Here is a 20836-nt window from a genome sequence, read left to right as displayed (position 1 = left end):
AAGGAACTCTGCGATATCCGACAGACTATGTGGGAATGAGTCTCCCACTGGGTGAAGTTAGTCAGGCCTTTGGGCCCATACAGCCAATTTCCGATCTCTAGTGTTCACTGGAGGCTGCCTCACCACTATGGTATTGAGTGCTTACAGGGGTTTCAAAACATTATTGTTATAATTATCATAATTATTTTTAATACTATTAGGGTATTTATTCAGCGCAGACCCAGCTTTGGGAAGCGACAGAGCACCGCACAAGTCATGGGGCAAATACAAAGGGAGGGAACCAGATTGCAAGGGTTCAATAGAAGGGGGCAGGAGGCCAACAGTGGGGGAGCGTGGGCAATTTGGCAGCAAGGGATCTATCTAAAAGCAACCAGAGGAGGAAACAGAGCAGATTTCCCAGTCTCAGGTTAATTGGGGAGTGGAGGGTGTGTGGACATAGGCGTTATTGTCTTGACTAGATGCAGGCTTAACGGGGTCCCTTACCCAACAAATGACTACCAAGTCCTGCAAGTCAATGCATCCATGGTCGACAACAGCAGGTAGAGTTGGAGAGAGGCTTACCATACCTCTGGACCTCTTCTCCTTCACCTCTCTGGTCTAAGCACAACCCCCTCTGCCCCCAACTCGTTCTTCTGTCGTCTGGTCCTTCCAAACGCCGACCTGGCCTGCTGAAATTGGCATCAGAGTTCTGGTCTTCCTCTCCCTTTACTGCACTCTTTAATGTTCTTTTCTTTACTCTTCTTCCATCTCATGATGTCAGGAAGAAGTTGTCCTTGCAGGGGCTTCTCTGTCGATATGAATTTTGAGTTTCAGCACAGCAGCAGGGCTTTGCCGGGCAAACCAACGGTCCAGGAGTTGCAGCAGGCATCCTCTTGAAGTTTTTCTTCGGTTCCTTCGTCCAGTGGCCGACTCTGCCTTCCAAGCCCAAAGCCACGCCTTTTATTCAGTTCTCTCCCATTAATTCCAGCCCAGCTGTCAGTCACCCAGCAGGGTGGCTGTCCTTGCTGGACAGTCAGCCGGCCAATCACAACAGAGTGCATTTGGGTCTCTTAGGAGACAAAGCACATGGAGTTTCGGGTACCTCCCTCACTTCCTGCCAACCCCAGACACCCTGGAGGCAGAGGCGGGCTTCACTCGTGAATCCCGCCAAAGGCAAAGCGAACAATGGGACCAAACCTCGTTTGGCACACAGATTAAATCTCAAGGACCTTTCCACAAAGAAATGGGGGCGGGGGGAGATGATCGGGCCATTTTGACAAAAATGGCACCCTTGGGTGCTTTACTGCAGCTGCGAACGCAGCCCGCGGTAAATGCACACCATGGTAGTTAAAACAAAACCACTGCCACCAGCCATTCAGTGAGAAAAGGGCAACATAAAAAGGTTACATGAGAAGCTAGACAAATGGGATACCAGGGTAACTCCTCCAGCACCCTATTGCAAGATGGTGTGTGCTGGGTCTAGAATGTTACAATGGTAAGTAAAGTCAAATTCACTTTACTGCTCTGGGAAACAGTTTATCCCAGAGAAGGTATTTAAACCTTTGGGAAATCTGAAAGAATTCCGTGTGCCACTGCACAGAGGGTGCTGTGTGACACAATGTAAAAGATGATGCCTATGGAGTTTGTCAGACACCGTAACCAAAAGAAATGCAGTGTACAAAATCACATTAAAATACATGAGAGAGTGGGAAAAAGGGTCTCACTCTCTCCAGGTTAAAAAAAATCAAGTACTCAAAATCCAGCAAAGCTGCTAGGGGTCTCTAAGGTGGAGGGAATTAGCACATTTCTGAGAATTCTCCCTAACATGTTATCATTAGAGGTACCACGTGCAATACTTCTTTTACCACTTCAGATTAATTTTGGTTGAAAGTCTGTGGAGTCGGCAATAAACATCCCTGTTCCATGGATGCAATCTTTATGCCTGCGACTCCACAAATGTGAAATAACTGACTCTGGGATCAGTGTTTCAACTCTAGCATTCCCAGGCTACCAAACCTTACTCTAGCAAAACAAAGTATCAAACTGCTTTCTGGCACAATGCTAGCAATAAAGTTGATCGTTTTGAAAGCTTACTCCGCATTATTGAAGCTCATAACTCCACAGCCCCATTGCAGGGATCCTCAGTGAGGGTCAGCGGTACCAGGTGCATCGCCCATCAGTCCTTTTCTATCACCAGGTCAGAGACCTGTTAGCAATAACAGAGGAACGGTCATGATCTCTGCTTCCAAAAGGTCAGGGTTTTCCCAACTCCCTTGGAAGCAGATCCATAACCCAGGTTCCGAGTGCCAATTGGGACCTTTTGGACCCAGTCCTGGCGCCAGTGGCACCAGGCTCATAAATATGCCCAGTCCCAGCGCTGGAAGCGCCGGGCTCATAATGCTTGGGTGGACTTACCTGCAGCAGACCATGCTGCTTACTTGCCTGCCAGTTGAGCCTCTGATCCTCTTCTGTTTGGAACTACTTTTCCTGTTGGGTGGGGCAGGAGCCACTCCCTAGGTTCAGAACACTGGAACTCTTCTGGAAAGCAGGAACTCTTTTCTTTCCTAGGGGTGGCTGTGGAAGGAGACACCTAAGCACTACAGGAGGCTATTTAAACCACACCCGATGGATGAATCTTGCTTTGCGTTATTCTGCATCCTCTGCAGCAGAACGCTCATCGTGTCTTCTGCATCTGATCCTGGGCCTAAGGAAAAAGTCTTACCATCCTGAATCCAGTCTTCAGCAACACCTATAAAGACAAGAAAGAACAGGTTAGCATTACGGTCTTCAGTGACAGCGCTTCACTTACCTGGTCCATCGGCTGTCACCAACGCCTCGCGCTGCATTCCGGCATCTGAAAGACAAAGGCTTACCTACTCTTCGTGCGCTCCGGAGGTCTTCGCACTGCATTCCGGCATCTGAAAGATAAAAGCTTACCAACTCTTCGCACGCTCCGGAGGCCTTCGGCGCTGCATCCCGCATCTGAAAGACAAAACAAGGTGCGTTTAAAGACATTGGGGAACTTTAATACTCACGTGCCATTACTCCTTTCCACATCTAACCCAGTGGGTATTCCGGCACCCTGCAGCCGCTCTGAACTTGTACCTGCAAAATAAAAAAGACAGTTAGAGCGCATCGTGAAGCAGGCAACAAGCGCTTACTTACGTGCTTCCAGGCGCTTCTATTCATCACACGGGCTCCATCTTCAACTCACTTCAGCCCGTCATCCGCTATCGCCGGAACCCTGCAAAACAAGAGACATCATTACTAAAGACTTTTAAAGACATTAGAATTACTCGAAACTTACCGTTCATGCAGTAAACGACGGACAGCAGTCCTCTGAAGTCAAGAGGCCTGCTCCCCTTATCCAGTGAAGAAACTGGTTACAGCACCCTGCCCCGAGGCAGATGGAGAGCACGGCGTTCACTTACCCAAGGTGAGAGCGTTAACCTTTGGGGTTCTACAGGAGAAGAGAAAGGGAAGAAGAGAGAGACATTCAATAACCCAGTTCATTAATCCCATATTTTCTATCTGCAGACATCTTACCCTTCGAGTCAGACATACAGTGCACAGAGGTCAAGCCCAAAGAGCCAGCCGTGAGTTACACATCACCTTTGAAGATACGGTATACGCCCAGTCAAGACTGGCGCCTCTACGGGAATCAGGTGAGCGTTACAGAACGCAAAGCCTACCGCAAAACTCCCGTCCAGGCGCTATGGAAACCTCGGATACCGACCAGCTAGCCCAGTTACTTGGGGAACTAAGGGCAGAAGTGCATGCAGCCCGTCAGGAAACGAACGCTCTAAGAAGGGAACTGATTATTTCCAAGGAGCGAACAGATGATCTCGCTAGACAATTGCTACAGTCACAAGCCGGACAGACCCCGTTACCCGCATCTGGGGGAAATCTTCCTTCTACATCCTCTATGAATCCAGTGCAGATCAACCTACCTGGGAATGTACCTCTGGCTCCGCCCGAACGATTTTCTGGTGACCCAAAGAGGTTTGCAGTATTTATCAATCAGTGCCGGTTGCATTTCTTATGCCGGCCAGCAGCCTTTCCAACTGATCAAGCTAAAGTAGCTTTCGTGCTTTCGTACCTTAGTGGAAATGCGGCAGACTGGTCGATCCCTCTAGTAAATCAAGATGATCCGGTCCTCCATGATTTTCAAGCTTTTCAGCTCAGTATGGAAAAACTGTTCGCAAGACATTCACAGGGGCAGGCCTTGGACAATGAGCTTCTTTCGTTGCGACAAGGTAATCAAGACCTTTTGGCTTATATTGCGTCTTTCAACAGACTGATAGTGGAAACTCAATGGCCTGAGGACAAAAGGATTACGCTGTTTTATAGAGGTCTACGTGGAGAGCTCAAAGATGTGTTAGCCCAAGTAGTGAATCCCCCACAAGATTGTTCGGACTATAAAGACTTAGTCGTTCAAATAGATCACAGACTGCAGAACAGGAAGGCCGATCGTTCCAAGTTTGATGCTCGAGTATTTTCCAAACCGCCAACTCCTTCCAAAGGAGTAGACTCTGGGGAACCCATGCAAATAGGGGGCCTGAAATGTCCTCTAACACAAAAGGAGCGGGAAAGGAGAAAACAGTTGCAATTATGCCTCTATTGCGGAAACTCAGGGCACTTTCTTCGAGACTGTCCGGTGAAACCTGCCAAGAAGGCAGTAGGAGCTGCAGTTACCAAAGTTACAAACTCTGAGCAGGGAAACGACCTCGCCCGACAAGAATAGAGGTCCTCTTGCCGAGCGTGAAAACCAGTTCCGTGACCTCGCATTTCGTGATACCTATGGTCCTCATTAGCCCTGATAATCCGGATCGATTACATGCAATTGAAGCTTACGTCGACAGCGGTGCCATCGGCAATTATGTTGATCATGAAATGGTTTTGAGGATGAATCTAACTCTTTGTCCCAAGGCTGTAAAGGACGTCATTACTACGGTGGATGGAACGGAGATAGCCTCCGGACCAGTAACGCATACCACTCAAGAAGTGACGCTAGTAAGTCAAGATGGACACCATGAGAAGATCGTGTTCGATGTGATCAAGGCTCCTCAGTTTCAGATTATTCTAGGAATACCTTGGTTAGAGAAACACAATCCTCTGATCGATTGGCGAGCAAGAACGGTCCAGTTTCCAGAATGTGTCTCTACTTGTCACCCTCCACCTGGTGTTGCACTGGCAGCAATTTCTTCAGAGACTCCCCAGTTACCTCCCGAATACCTAGAATACCAAGATGTTTTCCGGAAGGATCAGGCTAACTCTCTACCTCCTCATAGGTCTTATGACTGCCAGATAGACCCGATACCTGGATCTACTCCTCCTTGTAGTAGAATTTATGCCCTCACCGAGCCTGAGAACCTTCACCTTCGACAATACCTGGATCAATACCTGGCAAATGGGTTTATTCGTCCTTCCAAGTCCCCTGCTTCTTCAGCTTTGTTCTTCGTTCCAAAAAAGGAAGGAGACCTTAGAACTTGTATAGATTATCGCTCCCTGAACCAGATCACCGTCAAGAATAGATATCCGTTACCTTTGATCCCTGAACTCCTGGACCAAGTCAGAAAAGCATGCATATATACAAAACTGGATCTTAGAGGAGCCTACCACTTGGTACGAGTAAAAGAGGGCGATGAATGGAAGACGGCCTTCCGCACCAAATATGGGCTATTTGAATATCAGGTCATGCCCTTCGGACTTTGCAATGCCCCGGCCGCCTTTCAATATTTTATGAACGATGTCCTCAGAGAGCTCATAGATGTGTGTGTTGTTGTTTACATTGACGACATCCTCGTTTATTCTTCATCGGAATCTGAACATCGGAAACACGTGAAAATGGTCCTCGAAAGATTGCGTCAACACAAACTTTTCGCCAAGTTGGAAAAATGTGTTTTCAACGTGACTGACGTTGAATTCTTGGGATTCATAACATCACCTAGCGGAGTGCGTATGGATTCAAAGAAGGTCGATGCAGTTCTCAAATGGCCATCACCATCCTCCGTAAAAGGTGTGCAAAGCATGTTAGGCTTCGCTAACTTTTACCGCAGGTTTATCCCCGAATTTTCTCGAATAGTCCAGCCCATCACTGCCTTGTTAAAGAAAAACAAACGTTTTGAATGGTCTACCGAGGCGGAACAAGCTTTCCAGGATTTGAAGACTAAATTTATCTCTGCACCAATCTTAAAACACCCTCGCCCCGAACTCCCCTACATCGTGGAAACTGATGCTTCAAGCCTTGCCATGGGGGCAGTTCTATCACAAAAGGACCCGGTAACCAATCAGTTGCATCCCGTGGCATTTTGGTCCCGCAAATTCTCGCCTCCTGAAATCAATTACACGATTACTGACAAGGAACTTCTGGCTATCAAGTCTGCCTTTAAGGCTTGGCGGCATTATCTGCTGGGGGCCCGACACACTGTTACTGTGATTACGGATCACCGAAACCTGCAATATTTGAAAACCGCAAAAGCCCAATCCTCTAGACAACTCCGTTGGGCATTATTCTTTGCCGAGTTTGACTTCATAATTACCTATCGACCTGGTACAAAAAACGGTAAAGCTGATGCCCTTTCTCGGATGGGAGTGGAAGAACACTTGATCAACCCTAAACCTGTACCAATCATTCCCGAACAAAGAATTCTGGGTGTAATCGCCACACAATCCATAGAGGAAATTAACGATAAAGCCAGGCAACTTGTAACTCCAGCAGACATACAGAATTGGCATCTGCAGGGAAAGGACTTCACAGTAAAGGACAACTTATTGTATTTCCAAGAACTATTATACCTGCCCAGCACAGATTTACAGAAAAAAGTAATCTCTTGTTATCACGATTCTTTAATGGAAGGACATCCCGGTATGGCCAAGACCTCAGAAAAGATCAAGCGCTACTTCTGGTGGCCGTCTTGGAAAAAAGATATCAGAGACTTTATAATGTCCTGTGGAGTATGCGCCCAAAACAAGAGTCAAAAGGAAAGACCAGCAGGCCTCTTACGCCCTATTGACATCCCACCTCGCCCTTGGCATACGCTTTCTATGGACTTCATCACCGATCTACCTCCATACTCCGGATACAATACGATTCTAGTAATCGTGGACTTATTCTCCAAGATGGCGCATTTCATTCCGCTCAAAGGCTTGCCAACAGCAGCAACTCTGGCCCGAGAATTTCTCGAAAACATCATCCGACTGCACGGTTTTCCTTCGGTTCTAATTTCGGATCGAGGTAGTCAATTTATTTCTCATTTTTGGCGAAGTTGCTGTCGGTCGGATCAAATTGATGTGAGACTGTCGACCAGTCACCACCCTCAGACCGACGGACCAACCGAGAGGACTAATCAAACTCTGGAACAGTATTTACGCTGCATGCTGCAACAAACTGAAAAGACTTGGAAAGACATCCTTTGGATAGCCGAATGTGCCTACAATAACTCTGTCCATTCGGGAACTGGAAAAACCCCGTTTTTTCTTTTATACGGCAGTCACCCTCGAACCTTGGAGTTGGATCCCCTCCATGATCTTAAAACACCAGCAGTAGACTACCTGCATTCTACAATCACCCAAGCCTTTAAGGAAGCTGTTTCTCACCTTCAAAGGGCTAAAGAACAATACAAGAAAGGAGCAGATCAACATCGGAAGGAAGCCCCTCAATATCAAGTAGGGGATCAAGTCTGGTTATCCACCAAATATCTACCTCTAAAGGGGCCACGCACATTCAACCCAAGATACCTTGGTCCCTATTCCATCACTACCATAGTAAACCCAGTAGCGGTCAAGTTGGACTTGCCCCCGCACATGAAGATACATCCGGTCTTCCATGTCTCTCTATTAAAACCCGTGCAACCTCAAACCCGACTAAATAAATCTCCTAAACCCATCCTAGTTGATGGAGAACTCGAGTTTGAAGTCAAAAGCATTCTGGACTCCAAGATCTCCAAATCTAAACTATTTTACCTAATTGACTGGAAAGGCTACGGCCCCCAAGAGAGATCCTGGGAACCTGCTGAATATGTCCACGCTCCTCGCCTAATCAAAAGATTTCACCGAACGTTTCCTGACAAACCAAAACCCCCGGAGAAGCCCGGTTTGGGAGGGGCCTTGAGGGGGGGTACTGTCATGATCTCTGCTTCCAAAAGGTCAGGGTTTTCCCAACTCCCTTGGAAGCAGATCCATAACCCAGGTTCCGAGTGCCAACCAGTCCCAATTGGGACCTTTTGGACCCAGTCCTGGCGCCAGTGGCACCAGGCTCATAAATATGCCCAGTCCCAGCGCTGGAAGCGCCGGGCTCATAATGCTTGGGTGGACTTACCTGCAGCAGACCATGCTGCTTACTTGCCTGCCAGTTGAGCCTCTGATCCTCTTCTGTTTGGAACTACTTTTCCTGTTGGGTGGGGCAGGAGCCACTCCCTAGGTTCAGAACACTGGAACTCTTCTGGAAAGCAGGAACTCTTTTCTTTCCTAGGGGTGGCTGTGGAAGGAGACACCTAAGCACTACAGGAGGCTATTTAAACCACACCCGATGGATGAATCTTGCTTTGCGTTATTCTGCATCCTCTGCAGCAGAACGCTCATCGTGTCTTCTGCATCTGATCCTGGGCCTAAGGAAAAAGGCTTACCATCCTGAATCCAGTCTTCAGCAACACCTATAAAGACAAGAAAGAACAGGTTAGCATTACGGTCTTCAGTGACAGCGCTTCACTTACCTGGTCCATCGGCTGTCACCAACGCCTCGCGCTGCATTCCGGCATCTGAAAGATAAAAGCTTACCAACTGTTCGCACGCTCCGGAGGCCTTCGGCGCTGCATCCCGCATCTGAAAGACAAAACAAGGTGCGTTTAAAGACATTGGGGAACTTTAATACTTAAGTGCCATTACTCCTTTCCACATCTAACCCAGTGGGTATTCCGGCACCCTGCAGCCGCTCCGAACTTGTACCTGCAAAATAAAAAAGACAGTTAGAGCGCATCGTGAAGCAGGCAACAAGCGCTTACTTACGTGCTTCCAGGCGCTTCTATTCATCACACAGGCTCCATCTTCAACTCACTTCAGCCCGTCATCCGCCATCGCCGGAACCCTGCAAAACAAGAGACATCATTACTAAAGACTTTTAAAGACATTAGAATTACTCGAAACTTACCGTTCGTGCAGTAAACGACGGACAGCAGTCCTCTGAAGTCAAGAGGCCTGCTCCCCTTATCCAGTGAAGAAACTGGTTACAGCACCCTGCCCCGAGGCAGATGGAGAGCACGGCGTTCACTTACCCAAGGTGAGAGCGTTAACCTTTGGGGTTCTACAGGAGAAGAGAAAGGGAAGAAGAGAGAGACATTCAATAACCCAGTTCATTAATCCCATATTTTCTATCTGCAGACATCTTACCCTTCGAGTCAGACATACAGTGCACAGAGGTCCAGCCCAAAGAGCCAGCCGTGAGTTACACATCACCTTTGAAGATACGGTATACGCCCAGTCAAGACCGGCGCCTCTACGGGAATCAGGTGAGCGTTACAGGAACCTTATTAGAGGGGACGGCGGGCAGGCGTATGGCGGAAAGGGGACTATGGACTAGAAGTAAGGTGGTCACTATGGTGAATGACCTGGTTATACTCATACGTCCCATCCCCTTTCCTCCATACTTATGGGAGATTCCCAAGCACTCCTAACAGGAACTACGGGTGGATGGAAATACCCCTTATTGAAAAAGGTTCTTCAGCACAGCCTGACCAAACTGAGCATCAGCTCTCGAACTCATGTCAAGACAATAATGCTTACAAAAAGCAGATGGGGTGGCCCAAGTAGCTGCCCTAGCGATGGACTCCCAGGGGACATATTTCTGAAAAGCAATCGCAGCTGCCTTGCCCCGCACCATGTGTGCATGAATACCCTTAGGAGGTTTAAGCCCTTGAACGGTGAAAGACTCCGTAATGCAGGCGGCGATCCACTGAGAGATAGTCGCCTTAGACGCCTGCTTACCCTGAGGGTTACCAAAAGTCACAAAAAGTTGAGAAGAACTCCTAAGCTCGGAAGTCCTGTCAAGATAGACTTAAGAGCCCTTCTGACATTGAGACAATGCAGAACCCTTTCTGCCTCTGCGATAGGGTTCGGAAAAAAGACAGGCAGGGAGATTGACTGATTCAGATGGAATTCAGTTACCACCTTCAGTAGGAAGGCAGGATTTGTCCGTAGGACTACCTTATCCTTGTGAAAGACCAAGAAGGGATGCTCCACCAACAAGGCCTGGAGCTCACTCACCCGCCTTGCTGAGTAACGGCGACCAGAAAGGACACTTTCCAGGATAGGTACTTGAGGTCCACCGTGGCCATGGGTTCTAAAGGCTTATGGCACAGCGCCGTCAGGACTACATTTAGATCCCACGGCGGTTGCGGACTAAGAACTGGAAGGTAGAGGTGTGTTAAGCCTGCAAAATACCTCTTAACCACTGGATTACAGAGTAGGAATATTAGTCTGTCGAAAGATAAGCGGAGACCGCTGAAAGGTAAGTTCTGCATGACAGAACGTGAACACCCGACTCTGCTAGGAAGGATACGAAGGACAGCACAGTGTCAATCATAGCCACCCTTGGGTCCAACTGCTTTCCCAAACACCAATGACAGAATCTGAGCCATTTACTCCTTTATTGGGATCTGGTCGAGGGTTTCCTGGCTGCCTGGATAATACGCATGTTATCCGCAGACAAGTTAAGATGCTCTAAAGACCTGAACTCAGGCACCATGTGGTCAAGCTAAGTGAATGTGGGGAGGGGTGCCACATCTGCTGTTCCCCTTGATGAAGAAGATCGGGTGTCACTGGTAACCTGATCGGCGGATACACCGACATGTGTTGAAGTTCTGAGAACCAAAACCTGGCAGGCCACCAGGGGGCTATGAGTAGAAGGGAACAGTTCACTGAGTTCTTCAGCTTCCAAATTGCTCGATGGACTAGAGGCAGAGGCGGGAAGGCATAAGCTCTCATGTTGTGCCATGGAATCTCGAGAGCATCCCCCAGAGAGGAGGCTCCCAGCCCCCCTCTGGAGACATACCGACTAAGCTTCTTGTTCACCGCCGTAGCGAAAAGATCCACCTCCGGTGTGCCCCAACGCAAGAAGATCCATGAGAGGACCTCCGCCTTCAACTCCCACTCGCAGCTGACCACTGTCTGCCGGCTGAGGGCATCCACTGAAACATTCAGCTGGCCCGGGATGTGCACTGCAAGCAGCCAGACACCATGAAGCACGGCCCACTTCAAAATCTGGATCGACAGGTCCACGAGGGGGGGCTTGGGGTGGGAGACTTTGTTCCCCCTTGCTTGCTGATGTAATACATCGACACACATTGTCCGTGCGTATGCGGACCACCTTGTTGGCAATGATCGGTCTGAATCTGTGCTAGGAAGATCGCCAGAAGCTCCAGATGATTTATGTGAAGGAGCTTGTGCTGAGGTGACCAGAGGTGACCAGAGGTCCGAGGCCTGGAGAAGATATAACGTTGCATCCCGCCCCAGGAAGGAGGAGTCCGCTGTGATCGTCACCATAGGCGCTGGGTCCTGAAACCCCGCACCCACCGACAGGTTGCTGAGATATGACCACCATTCCAGGTCCACTCTCATGGAAGCCAGAATCATTATCAGCTTGGAATCCGGGTCCACAGCCTGACGCCAAGAACTCCGAAGAGCCATCTGGGCCCATCTGATCTTGAGACGAGCAAGAGGCAGAGCCAGCACACACAAGGCCATGTGGCCCAGAAGCCTCTGGAACCACCAGGCCGACATGCTCTCCGACTGCGCAAACATCTGACACGTGGCTAACAGATCCGCCATTCTGTCCCCAGTCAGGTACACTCTGCGGTCGATCGTGTTCCAGCGAAAACCCAGGAAAATCAGGTCCTGCAAGACCGTCATGGAATATTTCCACCAGTTCACCGACAGCCCAAGATGGAACAGGAGCTGAAGGAGAGTCTGGGGATTGCCCGCTGCTTCCAGCGGACAAGGGCTGCGTAAGAGCCAGTCGTCCAAATATGGGTACACATGGATACCCTGGAGACGAAGATAGGCCGCAATCACCGACATCTTCATGAAGACACGCGGCGCCGAGCTGAGGACAAAAGGGAGCACTCGAAACTGGAAGTGTTCCTCTCCCAGAGAGAAACAGAGATCTCCTGTGTGGGTTCCAAATCAGAAAATGCATGTACGCATCCTGAAGCTCCACTACACTGAGCCAATCGCCCATCTGCAAGGAGGACCGAATCTGGCTGGGCGTGATCATCTTGAATTTCTCTGGGGGTAGGAAAAGATTGAACTGGGAAAGGTCTAGGATGGTGCGCAGGCCAGTCTGGTTGACTTTGGGCACTGTAAACAGCCGGGAGTGGAAGCCCTCCCCTCATTCCCCGAAGTGGGTTCCACAGCTCTGAGGTCCAGAAGTTTCTGAACCTCGGCTTTGAGGGAGAACGAGCCAGATAGCTGAAAAGGAGGGTTGACGGGTGGGGTAGGAGGTAGTGGTAAGCGGAGACCCGCCCGAGCGACTGACTAGACCCATCTGTCTTCTGGAATGGTCTGCCACGCCTCCCAATGAGACAATGCATCCTCCCCCCGGGGTCTCGTGAGAGCGCGGAGAACCCTCATTTAGTAGGTTTTTCAGTGGTGTTGCCACCTGAACCTGAGGAGGAGGCTGAGGAGCGGGAGAAAAACCGCGTCCGTTGTTGCCTATGGCGGTTGTTCCCCGCAGGGGTATCCCCTCTGTGAGATTTTCAGTCGAGGAAGCCCCTAAAGCCAGAGGAAGGTAGACTTTGCGACAACAGTCTCTGGGTTTTGAAAGGAGTCTTAACAAGGACCGACAAGGACTTAGCTGTCTGAGTGCTATCCTTCGTCTTGGTGAGCTCTACATCTGTTGTAGAATGAAAGAGCTCCTTCCCATTGAGCGAAAGGTCCAACACCTTGTCCTGCACTTCTTTTGAGAATTTAGTTGCATGGAACCACGCCTGCCGTGAGGTATCAACCCTCAGCATGAGGCCCTGAGCCGAGGTGTCTATGTGATGAGCCGCAGCCGCCAGGAGATCCTGGGCCAAGACCCTGGCGTCGGATAAACCCCCTTTAAAGTCTTCCAGCTTCTTGACCAGGATAAACTCCTCAAACTCCGACAGACCTTTCCACATCCGCAGATTAGCTCCCGCTAACACCAGTTCGGCGTTGGCCTGCCTGAGCTGCAAGGCCGAGTTGGCAAAGATTTTCCTCCCAAGGGAGTCAAGGAGCTTGTCCTCCTTTCCCAGAACCTGAGTAGCTGTCGTGAAAGAGGATGCTGCAGGCCTGGATTGCAAAGTGGCCGCTGCCACCATTGTGGAGGGGGTAGCGGACAAGACGACAGGGCCACCTCTTCCGAAGAATGCAGCCTGTATCTCGCGTCAATTTTCTTAATGACAAAAAGTCCAGAGTGTGACTTTTCCCATAACCTGCGGACCTTGGCCAGAACGTCCTCCTGCAAGAACAGGCCGGTACGCTCCAAAGGAAACGGGGTGAACGCCCCAGAAAGCACGCCCTCCTGCGGAGCGGGTGCCTCGGGCACCGGAACATCTAAGAAGCACATCATGTCCAAAACCCGGTCATGAAAAGCTCTAATAGAGCGGGGCAGGTCCTCGTAGTCCTGATCGCACTGCGTGTCATCCGACAGGTCAGGATCCTGCTGAGCCGTGTCGGGCGCTGCCTTGTCCACAGGGGACAATGGAGGCAAAGGCGGAAGAGTCAGGGGAGGCAGCGCAGGCAAGGGAGGCGACGGCAGAACCACCAGAGGAACGGGTGGAGCAGGAGGAGCGGGCGGACATATCTCCCTAAAAAGCCCTTTGAAATACTCCCTCATGGGGTCGGTACGCATTAGCGTTTGAAATTTAATGAAAAAGGCATCCTCCCGGGACTGTTTCGGAACCTGAGGAGGCCTCACATGAGGTGGACAAATCCAGGGACGTAACGGGGAAGGGTGCCACACAGGCCCCTCCATCGACATATCCCGACACCGCAGGCAACGAAACATTGTGCGGAAGAGGCATCAACGAAACATTGTGCGGAAGAGGCATCAAGGCGTTCCAATTGTAAACTGGCCGATAAGGATGCGCACAAAGGACTATGTTCACCCATGGAAGCAAGCCCTACACCTGAGGCGATGGCGTAGTTGTAGGGGTAGCACCCAAAATGGCCGGGCGGTCGTGTCAGGCACGGGCGCCATTTTGTCATCACCTGAGGGGAGCTGCGGCACGTGAGGAAGTGAGGCCGGGGTCCCCGTCGATGGATCAGGGGTCTTAACTTTAGCCTTGACATAAGGAACCTCGGCAGAGCCGGTACTATGAGGCCTGGAATGTTTCTGCGACATACCAACTGCCAAATTAGCCTTCCCAAGAAGGACCTTGGCACTGCCGGTTAAAGAAGAACTTTCCTTCTTTGTCCTCTCAACAGATCTGGTATCACCACACGAGCGGGAACGGTGGGTAACCGCCTTCACCGATAAGGCCTTGTCAGGCCTCTCAGAAATGTTGGTAACTTTAGCCTCTGAAAGAGGGACCTCGGACCCACGTCCGGTAACCGCCTTCTCCGCATGGGCCTCGAACATCCGTTCGGAGACAGCATGCCCCGCCAAGGCCTCGGGGGCGCACCCCGGTCTTATTTTTGAGGGAAGCTGACAGATAGGCCTCAGAGCAAGCTCCGGTATCCCACGATTCAGTAGAACTGGGTCTACAAACAGCTCCCACAGGAGGGGCTTCGGAGCGTGCTCTGGTATCCACAGGCCCCTTACGGAGACCCTCGGAGAAAACTCTGGTACATTTATTAGGCCCAACGGGCACCTCAGGGCGAAGCCCGGTGACAGAGCGATCAACGCTCCTCCCGGCCCGAGAGGAACCCGGAAAGGTATCCCCCGGCCGGGGTGCTCTGAAAAGTAAAGAACTTACCAGGCGTTTTTCTTTCTTGTCAAGGAACGCCTGAAAATGTGAAAGGAGTTCGTCGGAACACCTCCTCCCACCGCTCCAACCGACGTTGAAGTGAACAGGAGTCCCAACAGTGATCCAGACCCAAGCACTTTAAACAGAGGATGGGGATCCGCCCTCGCGAAACGATGGTGACACGATGAACAATCTGGAAAGTCTAGTTTGAATGACATAGACGGACAAGTCCACGATCGCTAGCGAGAGCCAGAGAGGAAAAAGGAAAGAAAATCTTCTGAGGATGCAAGTGCGTCCAGTCCCGAACGAGCGGAGAAAAGGACTGATGGGCGATGCGCGGGGCGGAGCCAAGGAGGGCGGGGTTGCGGCCGCGTACCGGCCCCGCGCAGAAAGAGGAAGGACACATTTAAAAAATAAAATATTGGGATGCTTTTTACAAAGTGCTCCGGTCCCGTCCCACAGGACTGAGAGATGTCCCCCGTAAGTATGGAGGAAAGGGGACGGGACATAGGAGTATGACTCTTATTGGGGGATCTGAAAGCATTTGCCAGCTTAAGAATATTTGTGGTCTCTTGTTTGTTCTAAATAATCTTTTCCCTTTGACTTATTACTATATGATTCTAAATGCAACAGTGATATATTAATGTCCCCAGCAAGCTACCAACTGAAGTCACCCGAGGGTATAGGTAGTGTCTGTGGGCCATCCCAAAAGGGCATCTACTGATTTGGAGATATTAAGAGTGTGTATTTCATGAAGTGTATTTGTGTGTTACTGTTATATTGCTCCCTTCTGAAGAAGGCTTATTCTAACTGACTGATAAATAAATGAATAATTGTTTATTCAACAAACCTTGAGTGAAAGTTTATTTGAATACTTGTCACTGTAAATCTCTGTGTAACTACACTACAGCTCACATTGACCCCTCTTGAGATGAGCTTGGCTGCTAAACACGCTCCCGAAACTGTGTAGTATAAGCTTATACCAAAGGTTGGGTTTCCTATACCTGTAGTCAAAGTCATTTGTAGTGTTCTCAGAGGGTACCGCATACACACTTTGTCTAACAGTAACACAGAAAGACTGTCTTTTAAAGGGAAGCATTCCTTCTCAGTATACAAAATTTGGATCTTGCTAGGGCGTGATGATGAGGAGAAGGACGTTCTCCCCTAGCCTGCAGACTCTGTTAGTGTTTCTACCGAGGCTTAGGATCATAGGTCTCTCTGCCCCGATTGGCCACTGTGGTGGTGAGGGTGTGGCCCTGGCATGGCTTGCAGTGATGGAATGGGACTAGCCCCCACCAGAGCAATGTGACCACAGAGATTCTCTCCATACTTCCTCCAGATCAACAACCACTTGCTCAGATTAGTACCTGGTCCCCTTAGTTACTGTTCCGGTGGTTCACAGGGCCAAGCAGAGGCTTCACCACATATATGTAATCAGAAGCCCTGTAAACACCTCACAATGACAGTCCTAAACTTCAATGGCTTCACATACCCTCCAGAAATGTATTCAAAACCCTCTGCCTAACCCAGAGAGTAACTGCCAACCAAATACAAACCTATCTTGAGAACCACATCAAGCTCTACTGAATGCACCAATCCTCAAAAGCAGTGGGTGCCTCGTGTTCGTCATCATAAAGTTCTCTAAGCAATTCTGGTAAAGTCATGGCCCCCACTTTCTGGAATGCTTTGCCCACGACTGCTTTGGCAGAAAGAGAATACTACCTCCTCTGTTGCACCCTCAAAATAATTTTTCTTGCTCTTTTTAAGTAGTCAGTCACCCATGTGGATGCCATCTCCCCCCCCCCCCGCTCCACTATATCTTGCTCCATTTTTCTCTCCATTTTCCTTTAGTCCCCATGTGACTGTATGCTATTCTCAACAGTCTGAAGATTCCCATCGTTTGCATGGGTATTCCATAAGAAGCCATAAGATAAACAAAGTGCAGCTTGTTGTCTTGAGCTACACCCATGCCTCGCCAAGCTTAGATTACAAATGCCATTTCAAAAGACAAATGCCCCAACACAACTCCTGTACAGCCGCCACTTTACGGTAACAGATCACCATGGGTTGATGAGCAAGCTCCCAAAACATACCTGCAGGACACGACGTTTCGGTTTAGGTCCTCTCTTCCGGCATCCTGATGCACGGTCCTTCTCCTCCCTGAAAGAGAGCCATGAGCAGTTTAAAATGTGGGGTGGCAACACAGAACAGAATGTCCAACCATTGAAATATCCCCTTGTTTGTTTGATGATGGCAAATAGTCCTACTACTTTGTACTGATTTCTAGTCTTTTTTCTGGTCAACTTGGGCATTTAAATAAAGAAATGATCTATAAGGCGCCACTGCTTTTCAAAAGAAATCCTCATCATTCACAATTCCCCCAGAGAAACAAGTAAGAAAACATGGGCTCCTACCACCTGGTCTTTCAGAAGCAAGGAACAAATGTGGCACTTAGCCTTCAGCCTAGGGAGCGACATTCTGAATTGCCCAAAAGATAATCCTGTGCGCCTTTGCCGTTTTCAGAAAATAAAAACAGAAGAACAAGTTACTTACCCCTGGTAACGTTCTTTCGACTGGATGTTTCTCCAACGTATTCCTCATCTTTGACATGTAGTGTCCACAGCTCGGCTGCTTCGGAGAATTTTCAGCAGAGGGCACCCCCGCCTCGATGGCTTCAGGGCGATGTCCCTCGAAGGCCTCCGTCGAGGGTGACGTCATCGGATGTTATAATTAGCACACACGGCACCCGTTGACTCAGTTCTGGTTTCCCACCCCTCCTCGTGTAGCAGAAGTGGTCACAAATCGAGCCTGATCATACTCAGCCTTGTTGGAACGAAAGCTGTAGTCGAAAGAACGTAACCAGGTGTAAGTAACTTGTTCTTCAAATTGATTGCGTCTTCTAACATATTCCTCATCTTTGACAGACTCCCAAAGCAGTATCCTTGAGTGGGGGAGGGAGAAGAATTTGTTAAAGGGGACATTAAAGGGCAGAGTAAAGCACTGCCTTAACAAACGCCACATCCTCAGCATGGGAAGTATCCAGGGAATAATGCTTAGTAAATGTGTGTATTGAAATCCACGTTGCAGCATCACATGTGTTCTTAATTGGGACACCACTTTGCAGCCATGCCTCTGGTCGAATGAGCATGCAAGCCCTCATAAGGGACCTTGCCCGCCAAAGTATAGCATTCAGAAATCGTGAGGATGATCCACCTAGAGAAGGTCAGTTTAGAGAGACAGCCTGGCCTAGCTTGTGCCTGGTATACCCCACAAAGAGATGGTCGTCCACTCTCACCTTGGACATTCTGGAAATATAAAAGCTCAAAGCTCTCGTAGGGTCCAACCTATGAAGCCTTTCCTCTTCCTTAATAGGATGCGGAGGCGGATAGAAGACAGGTAGCACAATTTTCTGACTCAAATGGAAGTCCGAAACTACCTTAGGTAGAAACGAGGGTCCGACTTTTCTACCTAAGTCCTTGTGGAATACAACCCTGTCCTTGTGGAATACAGTAAAGGGTGGCTTGAAGAAAGTGCCTGCAACTTGCTCACTCTACATGCAGATGTAAGAGCAACCAATAGAATAGTCTTAAATGTTAAACTCAATGGACATGAGTGCAATGGTTCAAATGGAGCACCCATCAGAAACTTTAAAACCAAGTTAAGGTCCCAGAACGGAACCTGAAACGGTGATGTCAGGAACACATTTGTAATCCCTTTTAGAAATTAAGTAACCAAAGGAATCTTAAAATAAGATAGTTTTTCGGATGAGCGCTTAAAGATTGAGAGTACTGCTAGGTAACTTTTAATGGTTCCCACCTGAAGACCCTTGTGGGCTAAAGAAAGCAAAAGGGATAGAACATCAGGAGTCGAACATGAAAAAGGATTAACATTCTTTTCTCTGCACCAGTCACAGAACGTATACCAACGGCAATGGTACAGAGACTTTGTTGCCAGCCGCCTGGCAGAAAGCAGCACCTCCACTACATCACCCGGGAGGTCCCAATCCTTGTATCTCAACCTTTCAGAAACCATGCGTGAAGGCTGAGAGTCTTGATCGCTGGATGGAGAACCCGACTCTCCTCTTGTGAGAGAAGATCCTCTATTTGGGGAAGATGTATCGGAGGACAGATGAACATGTCCAGAAGCTCCTGGTACCACGATCTCCTGGCCCAATCCGGAGCCAGAAGCATCATGCCAGTCCCAAACGTCTTAACCTCCTGAGAACTTGAGGAATGACGGGGATTGGAGGAAACACGTACAGTAGCAGAAATTCCCAAACCAACACAAACGCATCTCCTACAGCTTCTCTTGGAGGAAGTTCCCTTGAGCAGTAATGCTTGCACTTCCAGTTGGCACTGGTCGCATACAGATCCACCTGCGGGGTTCCCCAAAGGACGAAGACCTCTCCTACGCTATTTCCCCACTCGTGGGAGATTGCGCCATGCCTGCTCAGAGAGTTCTCCTCCACCCCCCCCACGGCCAGATTAACTGGCGTTAGGGAGATTCTTTCTTGAATTGACCAGAGCTGCATTGCCTCTCTGCACAGTGGTAGTGACCCTACACCTTCTCTCTTGTTGAGGCAATGCATGGCCACCGTGTTGTCCATCATTATCTGGACATTCATCCCCCGTACAGCCGGCAAGAAAGCCTTTAGTGCTAGCCCGATTGCTCTCAGCTCCAGAAGATTGATGTGTAGTTTGGACTCCGATGGAGACCATCGACCGCTGATGGTCAGATTGCTGGCCTGAGCTCCCCACCCGCTGAGGGAAGCGTCTGTCACTACAGTTACCTCCGGCCATGGCTGCCAAAAAGGTTCTCCCTTCAGGAGGTTGTACTCGCGGGCCCACCATAGAAGATCCTGGGAGACCCTGACCGGAACCTGAAGGTGAGCCGACATCTTACGCAAGAATTGGGACCATTGAGTCCCGAGCACCCATTGAAGGGACCTCATTCTCAGACGGGCCTCTGGCACCAGAAAAATGCAGCATGCCATGAGGCCCAGAAACCTTAAGAATTCGAAGGCCCAAAGACTCTGGGCAATTTGGCAACCATATGAAGAATGTTTTGAGTCTCACCTTGGGTGGTAAGTATTTCCCCCCCAAGGACGTGTCTAAAACAGCCCTGATGTACTGCAGCTGTTGGGAAGGTGTCATATGGGACTTCTTGAAATTGAGGGAGAAGCCCAGTCAGCGAAGGTAGTGACAGGAAACGTTGAGATGATTCAAGGCTTGATCGGGAGAAAGCGCCCTGATCAGCCAATCGTCCAGGTAGGGGTAGATATGAATCCCCCCCTCTCCTGAGATGTGCTGCCACCAACACCATCAGCTTGGTGAAAACCCTCAGGGCGGAGGTCAACCTGAATGGCAGTACTTGAAAATGATAGTGTGAGCCGCCAACGGCGAACCTCAGGTATTTCCTGTGCTTGAGATGTATTGGCACATGAAAATAAGCATCCTGAAGGTCCAATGACACCAACCAATCCAGATGATGGAGGGCCTGAAGCATCTGAGAAAGAGTGATCATCTTGAATTTGTCCTTCCTGAGGAACTTGTTCAAGTATCAAGTCCAAGAAGGGTTTCAGTTCCCAGTCCTTTTTGGGAATCAAAAAATAAGTGGAGTACCAGCCCTTGTTCCACTGCGCTACAGGCACTGGATCTATAGCGCCTTTCTCTAGCAGGGTTAATATTTCCTGCACAAGGAGAGGCTCAGGAACCCTCAAAGTGTACTCCCGGTAGATTGTCGGGAGGCTTCCGCAGAAATTGAAGACAGTACCAGTGGGCTATTATTTCCAGAGCCCAAGCATATGAATTAATGGCTCGCCATTCTTCCAGATGCAAAGACCGCTTGCCCCCCCACCGGTGAGCTGTGACGGACGGCCAAAAGTCTAGCCTGCACATCCGGTACAAAACCAGTCTTCTGCAAACACGCAAACC

At 49.4% G+C, this 20836-nt stretch overlaps 1 protein-coding gene across 1 annotated transcript in view; it reads right to left on the bottom strand.

The window, feature by feature from the left end:
• CBX7 (chromobox 7) overlaps positions 1 to 20836 on the bottom strand; it is a 441750-nt gene that overhangs the window by 214623 nt on the left and 206291 nt on the right. The window contains exon 4 of the mRNA XM_069652955.1: positions 16997 to 17063. Within this exon, the coding sequence (XP_069509056.1) occupies positions 16997 to 17063 (67 nt within the window). The remainder of the gene's footprint in view (positions 1 to 16996; positions 17064 to 20836) is intronic.

Source organism: Ambystoma mexicanum, chromosome 3q, assembly GCF_040938575.1.
Source record: "Ambystoma mexicanum isolate Mex_15411 chromosome 3q, UKY_AmexF1_1, whole genome shotgun sequence".
NCBI classification, from domain to species: Eukaryota; Metazoa; Chordata; class Amphibia; order Caudata; family Ambystomatidae; genus Ambystoma; species Ambystoma mexicanum.
Note: the sequence above shows the minus strand (reverse complement) of the source record. Positions and strands in the feature narration are given on the sequence as shown.